Below are 8,721 nucleotides of genomic sequence, written 5' to 3' on the forward strand. Positions count from 1 at the left end.
GAAGAATGACTGGGAGCTACCCAATCTTATGAAATTTGGTAATTTTCCACTTTTTGTTGTTGGACCATAATCTTCTTTTATACTCTTTCTTCAGTGTATCAGTGTGAAAAAAAAAAGTGGAATTGTGAGGGGATAAGAGAGAAATTCAGGTGAAGAACATAAATCTCGTTTCTTAGTTTTTGGTATTCTGTGCTTCTGAAAAAACGTTTATAATCAATAGTTCTAGGTGTAAGTTTTTATATAAAAAATTTGAATAGCTTTCTACATGTTTGAACTGTGTTATTCATCTTATTGCTATAGGAAAATAAGGATGTTTCATGCTGAATCAATCCTTGTTTTGATTTTTCCTGAGTATTTCAATGCAATCTACTCATATTTTTACGATGCTACGTTGGATAACTGTTGAATAACCAGAAAAATGGAGAATAGTAATTGTTGAGCCATCGCTGTTTTGGGGATTGCTAACTATATAAGCGACCTGTTCTTGGAGAATATAGCAAATTCAAGTTGAAGACAAGAAAAGAAGAATTTGGCTTTATCTTCTCTTTTTGACTTTGTAATTCTAAAATAATACTAGTATCTGCTTCTATTTGAACTTTGATTTGTTTATTGCTTGCTAATCACAATCACAATGATGATTTCTTTTGGATTGAAGGAATGTTCACTAAAAAACTTGATGGGTTCCTCTGGCCTATAGAGTGCCTTTAACTTTTCAAGGTTCTTGAACTTGCAATTCGTAGGTTTGTGGTCCATGTACTTTGTACCAAAGAAGAAGGAAGGTATATTGTACAGTTGGTCTTGCTTGCATGTAAATTGATTGTTTAATATAAAATGATTTTCTCTAAACGGTACATTTGAAAAGGATTCTGATAATTGTGACATCTGTTAGTCCAAGAATCCAATCCACTTCCAAATTCATACAAAGTTCTGTTCTCTATTGTTGACTTAGATTCCCAATATATAGAATGAATAAGTGTGAATAATCACTTCCTGTTTGAAATACTCAAGTAAGATGTGTTAAAGTAAAAATTAGAAACATGGAGCCCCACCACATACTTGGCTTATATTTGATTCTTTGTGTGTACACGAATCATCCCTGAAGTTCTCATGAAGTCATTCTCATTCTTTTTATGCCTTTTAATTTTTGTTTTGGGTTTGATTTGTCCTGGTTTACATTATCTTAATAACATTTTCATGGTATTAGCCTCCTGTTTTTCTTCATTGCACATTTTCCACAGAAACCATGTCTCGTCGAGAAACCAACCCTCACTTTTCTAGACCACTGCAACCTCAGGTTGGAGATCAGCAGCAGCCACCTATTCCAACGGTGCCACACGAAGACTACCGCGGCCGACCAACTCTTCCGGTAGCAGCACCTGTTCCAACAGTGCCACACGAACACTATCGGCCACGTGGCCGACCAACTATTCCGGTAGCAGCACCTATTCCAACTGTGCCACACCAAAACTACCGCGGCCAACCACCTTTTCCGGGACCAGCACCTATACAAGAAGATGCATCTCACCAGCACAATCCTCGTTTTTCATTGCCACCACATCATGAAGATCATGTTCCATTGCGTGCAGATCATGATAGTCGTTTTCCATTTCACCTTGAGCAAGAAGGTCATCATCAACCACCTAGTTTACAGGCTCCACGCAAGGGTAGCCGCAGCAGCCAACCCCCGCGTGGAGGTTCGCGCAAAAAGCATCGAGATCATGATCTCCGACCAGGCAAGTCAAGGGTAAATTTTCAAGAGCCGTCGGTAATACCACCACCACTTGATCATCCTCCTGAGCCTCGGCGGCAGCTGGCACCACACCATGAGCGGCGTCACGGTGGTATTATAAGGTTTCCTAAAGAACATAAATCACCGCCTTTAACTTGGATGGGTGCTTGCTTATGTGTAATATTTTGGCTTGTCATAATCATAGGAGCCTTAATTGTCCTCATAGTGTACTTGGTTTTTCGTCCACAAATTCCTCATTTTGATGTGTCTAGTGTCACCCTAAATGCTGCATACCTTGATGTTGGTTATTTACTCAATGCTGATTTAACTATGCTGACAAACTTCACAAATCCAAACAAGAAAGTGCATGTGGATTTCAGCTCAGTGATCATTTATCTGTACTATGGAAACACCCTTATTGCTACACAATATGTTGAGCCTTTCTCAGCTGCAAGGGTTCAGTCAAGATTTGCATATATTCATATGGTAACTAGTCAAGTTCAGCTACCACTAAATGAGGCACAAAGGCTTGTGAAACAAATGGAAAGCAATGGCGTCTGGCTTGATGTGAAGGGAGTTTTCAGAGCAAGATCAAAGCTAGGAGCCATCTTAAGGTATTCATATAATCTTTATGGCCGTTGCAGCATCATGGTGGCACGCCCTCCTGAAGGGATAATGATGAAACGAAAGTGTAGAACGAAACGTTGATTTGGCAACAGAGAGGTTGTAGCATTGGTATTCTTTTTGTCCTTGAAAATTTGGAGGATTTTGGTGTTACTATTTTGCCTATTCCTCCTAGGAATAACATTTTAAGGGGTTAACATTTATATTTTAATTCATGAACATGTAGTTTTTCTTAAACTACAAATTTGTATCTCAATTTTTTCTGAACTAGAATAATCAGAGGTTATATCACATTTATTAATACTGGTAACAGTTTCTTAATTCATTTTTTTATTTATTAAAAAAGCTTCTTAAGGAGCTGTTATTTTTAAGCTATAAATATAATAAGTTCCCATGCTGTGTATGATGGATTTGTTCAATAGCCAATCAATCTCAAATCCACAATATAGGGAGATTTTAATCTAATGTGATATGTTTAGTGATTTATACAATTTTATTTTATGCATTTATCATACACTGCTCAAAATTGAAGAGAAAAATATTGTCCCTCTTGCAAAGGTTAAATAAATAAAATTTTCCCAACAGATTCATCTACAGAAGCTAAACTTCAAAGGAAAAGGAAACACCTTATCTTGGCATAAAAATCACCACTCAGCTCAGAATCATGTCTTACAATTAATTTATAAGAGATTAATATAGCTCCCAACATCTTTAACCTGACTTTAGTCCATAAAAGTGATAAAACTATTTAGTAATAGCTTAGTACAACCTATTAAAGGGTTTGATTTTCTGATTAAGCCAAACTTTTAAAAAGACTTTAATATTTATACATTAAAAAATAGATCAAATTAATATCTTCAAAAAAAATATATATAAAAGGCAATTCAATCTTAACTATTTTTTACCCGGTTAGCTTATGATAATAAGAAGTATGGACAAATATAGTCTTTCATTGAAAACACAACCAATGTATGGACTACTCTTTTGCATTAATGTAACGACATTATATGTGGAATGCTTCCATGAAAGGAATGTACAGGATTATCATATTGCAATAATAAGTTACCCGAGCCAAACGCTGCTGCAACATGACAATGGTCGGACCAACAACACCGTTGCTAAATTAAGAAATGGTGGAACGGGTCGAAACTATTCACTACCATTCTGTGACATAAAATTGAAGAAATCAAACATGAATACACAAGAGGGTAGAAAAAGGAAAAGAAAATGTCCAATTATAAGAGAGGTTCGGAAAGCTCCATTTCGTTAGATGCTGTTTGCTGTTGTGTGTTAGACCGTGGTGGAATTCCAACAAAGTCCAGGCCGAGCCACTGCCATGGCCAGCATACATATCTAGGCCTATTTCGTCCCCTTGAGTCTTCTCTGTTCTCAAACTCTTCTAGCTGGTGAGTGAGCTCCTCCACTCTGTCCCTTAGTCTAGAAGACCTCAAGTCCGCTAACTTGAGAGATTTCTCTGCTGCGTCTCTGGCTGCCATCGCAGCAGCTGCTGTCTCTTCTTTGAATTTCAATTTTTTCTCTAATTCCAACATGGATTGCTTTGCCTCTTCAAGTTCCTGCTTAAGCGTTGACAACTGCAGAATTGCAACCAGCATTTATGATTAGGAATAATCAGTTACTAATTGACAAGAGAAGGAAGAGTGATAATATCCATCAACAGGTGACTTTTTGTAATCTCATCTTAAAATATCAATCTACTGTAATTACAGCCTAATTAGTTCATCCCCAAGCAGCACTGCTTAGCCAACCCCAAAAAAGCTATAGCAGGATGGTAGCCTGCACTGTAAACAAATAAATGCTCCAAAAAATCCCAAAATTAATGGCATATCATAACTCTAGACCGACAACCACCAGCACTCTAAGGTGTAATTATCAAGTTAATAACAATGAGAAACACCAAGCCATGGCTGCATCAAAGAGAGAGGAGCTAAAATAAGTAGTGTAAATGAGTTGAGCTACGTAGAGTGCTACTTGGATAGCTAAAGATAAGTGTTGCCCAAAATTCAACTCATTTATTTAAGAAAACCAGATTCAAGCATTGGGCTTGACTCGTTTAAAAATTTGAAGCTCGAGTTTGGCTCATTTAAATTGTCTATGGTTTGACCTTTTGTCCTTTTTATTTATGACCCTTGAAAACCAAAGTTAGGTAAGTTATAAATATAAGATAATAATAAAAAATTATGACTCTCCAGTGAATGTATAAAAGAAAATTACAACTTTCCAGGTAATACATGGGCTATCAATGGCAAGTCTGCGATGCTTGAGCATGACTCATTTAAATAATCAAGTTTGATTTCAAGCCCGAGCTTGAAAAAATCACTACACAAACCAAGCACTTAACAAACCCTACTTGAATGATTCATAGATAATTCAGCTCATTTACACCCTCGACAAGAATCTACAATCAACAGAATCAAAAGAGGAACAGGGGATTTAAAGAGAGTGTCTGACATTGAAACGGAAGACAGGATGAAGTTATGAAAATGGCAGCAAAGTAAAAAGGAACTTTTGAGTATGAACTGTGAACTGAGTCTAGAAGGAGAGACTCGGTAGAAGTTAAAAGGTTGTCATAATGTATAGGGGCTGCTTGAAAACATGTTGGCACCTTGAAAAGCAAGGGCTTTTCTGGAAAATGTATCCACCTCCTGCTGGAGATGTGTGGTGCAAGGGAATAGCAAAGCAACCTAGAATAACACACTTTGAACTTCAAAGAATGAACAAATTTGAATTCTATTTCCTTCTAATTGGGGGGAACATATGAATTGTGAAAAATTATTTAAAAAAACAGTACGGTAGCTGAAATAAAAGGGGGGCAAACCACAGATTCAAATAATGGTTTTTAAACCAAGGCAGTCACTACAACAGTGACTTTTCCACCATCTGCCGCCTGCAATTAAGACCACTATTGCTGCTCCACATAAATGTAATTTTCAGTGTGGTCCGGCACTTCAGCAGCAGGACGCAACACTACACCGAACTATATGTATATGGTCCTATTAACTGCTTTGTTTTACATCAAAAGTTCTGGAAGACCATAGAACTACAGGCCAAAGGTAGGATATTGAATGTATGAAATACGATTCCAGTGATAGAACTGACAGAATCATGGAATCACTAGCAACCAGCTTATATACAAATTTTGCAGTCCTATCAATTCACCATTGCACAACTAAAGCTGGACTACACACAACTCTAAGAATATATGAGCATTACTGGAAGAAAAAAAGAAGTTAAAAATAGAGAAAATAAAAATGCAATCAGCTGTGTTTTAAAAACTTATTCAGTTAAACCCTCCAAGTATAGCAGACATGCCAAAAAAAAAAAACTTGCCAACAGATAGCATTCCATACCTGTGCTACAAATTCTTGTTCAACACCTCTGCCTGCAGCAGCTTCTTGTTCTGCTGCCACTTTCCATCTGTTAATTTCTTCTTCAGCAGCAGCAATGTCCATCATTAGGCCCTCAATCTGTATTACAAAGAGGCCAATTGATTCTTAGAGATGAAAAAGTATTGAAATCAAATGCCTCTCACAGATTGCCCACATCCTAGAACTACACAACAAAGTCTACATTCTAAAAAATATATAAGTCGATAAAACCTTCATAGTTAAGGAGTTATATCAGATTAAACTTATAGCAAACATGATTAAACTTACGTTTTCATTTGCCACTCTTTCCTTCTCTTCAAGTTCCTCTACCCGGTGCATTCTATGGTCGAGTTCTTTGGTCTGGGCTTCGATGTGCTGCTTAAGTAAACTCAACTCTGCCCTTAATGAAGTTAAGCAATATGCAAGGAAAAAAAGTTACGACGTCAGCACAGCTAGATATTACAAATATGTAAGTTCTTCTGTGAGTAATGAGGAGAAAACTTTCAGATATCAAACTCCAGAGTTAGACAAATAACAAACAACTTCGCATTGATTCTAATGTCAAGTACCTTAATTCATTCACAGTGTGCTGCAGTTCAATGATCTCAAGCTGTGATGCCTTAACAACATCCTCCAAAGCACCAGCCTGCACAATAAATACAGAAACAACTCAAAAAGGTATCTTCAAAACGCAAACTTAGACACGAAAGAGAAATAAAAACTTACCAAAGAATATATTTCATCCTCCTCGTCTTTTTCAGATTTGTTTGAGTTGTCATTTGATTCTGTAACCTTTCCATCACCAAGAAGCTTACTAAATTTGAAATCTATCCCAGCCTCCCTCAAACCATTTTCCGCAGCTAAAAACACCTCACTTTTCTTAGATGACGGATCAGATGCCATCCTCTTTGACAAAGCACTCCTAAGCAATGAACCAATTTGATCCTTTTCCTTAACTAACCTATTCACAGTCTCATCTAAACTCTTGATCTCGCGATTCTTCTCCTCAACCACATCCCTAACTTTTTGAACAACAACCCTGGTCAATTCATGTATGGATTCCATCCCAGCCAAAGAGGCACGCACATTCTCTTCAATGTCTGTTTCTTGCGGAACAAACAACGATTCTGAAAGCTCCGAGTTACCCGCATCATCAACAATCTTAAAAACACTGCAAATCTGGTTATGAATCTTTGACACAAAACTCAACTGATCAATCAACAAAGGCCTCAACGATTCCATATTGGATTCCAACTTACTCAACTTGTCCTCACATTCATTAACATACTCTTTCAATTCCAAACCCTTACTCTCTTCTTTCCTTAAACTCTCAGAAACCTCATTCAACTTCTGATCCCTAACAACCAAATCCCTCTCCAAACCCTCAACAACTGAGGTTTTCTTGGCAACCTCATCCCTCAAATTACTGATTGTTGCTTCCAATTGAGAAACCTCAATGGCAATTTCATAATTCCTCTGTTCAATCTGTTCCCTAGCTTGATCCCTAGACTTAACACTTGCATCATTCTGTTTCAACAACTCTTCAACAATCTCATTCGCTCTCTTTATAACACCGTAAGTCACAGCCGCCATACCGGTATATTTCTGCGACCGTGGCAACTGACTACCGTTGCCACCAAAACCATTCACTTTAGCAGAGATCTTCTCAATTCCAGTAACCATCATATGACTCGATTTCTCAATCTCCGATCGCAATGATTGACGCTCCTTAGCAGCCTCTTCTACCTGCTTCGCCATCTCTTCCTTCTCCCTAACAGCATCATCACGCAACCGACCGAACTCATCGCGCTTCCGTATAGCCTCCTGAGCAAGAACTTTCAATCGATTAAACGAAGTCTGTAACTCCGATTTCGCTTTCTCGGCGGCAAGACGCGCTTCCTTTTCCCGATCAAGCTCGGCGAGAATCTCGCGAAATTTCTCAACGGACACGTCATCTGGTGACGGAGAATTTGATGCAATCGGAATCGGATCGCCGCCTTCGTCCTCGACGTCGCTGAGCACCGCATCGGCATCAACGTCGCCGGTGGCAGCCATTTAATTTAATTGAATAATAATAATAATAATAACATATAAAATATGATAAACCCTAAAAATTGGAGCGAAGCAAGAAATTGAGATGAATATGAATTAGGTAGTGATCGAATGTAACGGTGTTAATGGTGGATGAAGAAGAAACAACGTAACAACCAGTCTCTTCTGAATTTTGGATTGAGAAATTCTCAATTTTAAATTATGTTTTTGTTCAATTCGAAAAACTTAAAATAAATTGAATAGTTAGAAGTAAAAAATAATACAGAATATGAGAAAGGTGTGATTTAAGGTTAATTGATTAAAAAAAATAATAAAAATGGTTTTGTTTAGTTTTTGGAGTGGGAAGTGAATATGGTGGTATCGTAGGCGTGAGCGCAGGGGATTGAAGTGGATGAGGAAGAGAGAAGGAAGGAAACTTCGTTTGGAAGGCACAACAAAACAAGAGAGACAGATAGTAACGCAATGTTACGGTTCCGTTGTGCTTAATGGTTCGGTTCGATTTTCAGTTCGGTTTGTTATAAACTTTAGCTATATGGTTCGGTTATTTGAACCATTGTTATGATTCAATTCGATTCAGTTTTTTGGCTGAACTGAATCATGAACAGTCCTAGTAACGGTGATAAATGAATATGATTGAAGCGAAATAGATCATGAGTGATAAGAAAATGTTTAATTTATATTGTAAAATAACTTAACTTAGGACAATTTTACTCGTAAGTTTAGCTCAGTTGATACGAATATCGCGTTATATATGCGGGAGTTGTGGTTCGAACGTTGGACATTCCGTTTATCCAACTTTAAGGTGAAATTTCTAGTCATTAAGCTACATGACAAAATGTGGAATTCACACACACAATTTTAAAGTTTCAAGTTCGAACTCAGATAAAGGTGTCCAACCTATTAATACGACTCACAGACAAGGGTTACAAA

The 8,721-nt window shown here is 37.4% G+C and overlaps 2 protein-coding genes across 2 annotated transcripts; one reads left to right on the forward strand and one right to left on the reverse strand.

The window, feature by feature from the left end:
- The first annotated feature begins 1,136 nt into the window (after positions 1 to 1,136).
- Positions 1,137 to 2,873, forward strand: LOC123917033 (NDR1/HIN1-like protein 6). Its single transcript, XM_045968643.1, has one exon. It carries the CDS (start codon positions 1,244 to 1,246, stop codon positions 2,435 to 2,437), a length of 1,194 nt encoding a protein of 397 aa, XP_045824599.1. The 5' UTR covers positions 1,137 to 1,243; the 3' UTR covers positions 2,438 to 2,873.
- Positions 2,874 to 3,300: 427 nt separating this feature from the next.
- Positions 3,301 to 8,283, reverse strand: LOC123917034 (putative leucine-rich repeat-containing protein DDB_G0290503). Its single transcript, XM_045968644.1, has 5 exons — positions 6,466 to 8,283; positions 6,309 to 6,385; positions 6,028 to 6,139; positions 5,722 to 5,838; positions 3,301 to 3,945 (listed from the first exon to the last, which is right to left on the reverse strand). Exons 1-5 carry the CDS (start codon positions 7,792 to 7,794, stop codon positions 3,589 to 3,591), a joined length of 1,992 nt encoding a protein of 663 aa, XP_045824600.1. The 5' UTR covers positions 7,795 to 8,283; the 3' UTR covers positions 3,301 to 3,588.
- Positions 8,284 to 8,721: the final 438 nt, after the last annotated feature.

Source organism: Trifolium pratense, linkage group LG3 (assembly GCF_020283565.1).
Source record: "Trifolium pratense cultivar HEN17-A07 linkage group LG3, ARS_RC_1.1, whole genome shotgun sequence".
In the NCBI taxonomy this organism is placed as follows: domain Eukaryota; kingdom Viridiplantae; phylum Streptophyta; class Magnoliopsida; order Fabales; family Fabaceae; genus Trifolium; species Trifolium pratense.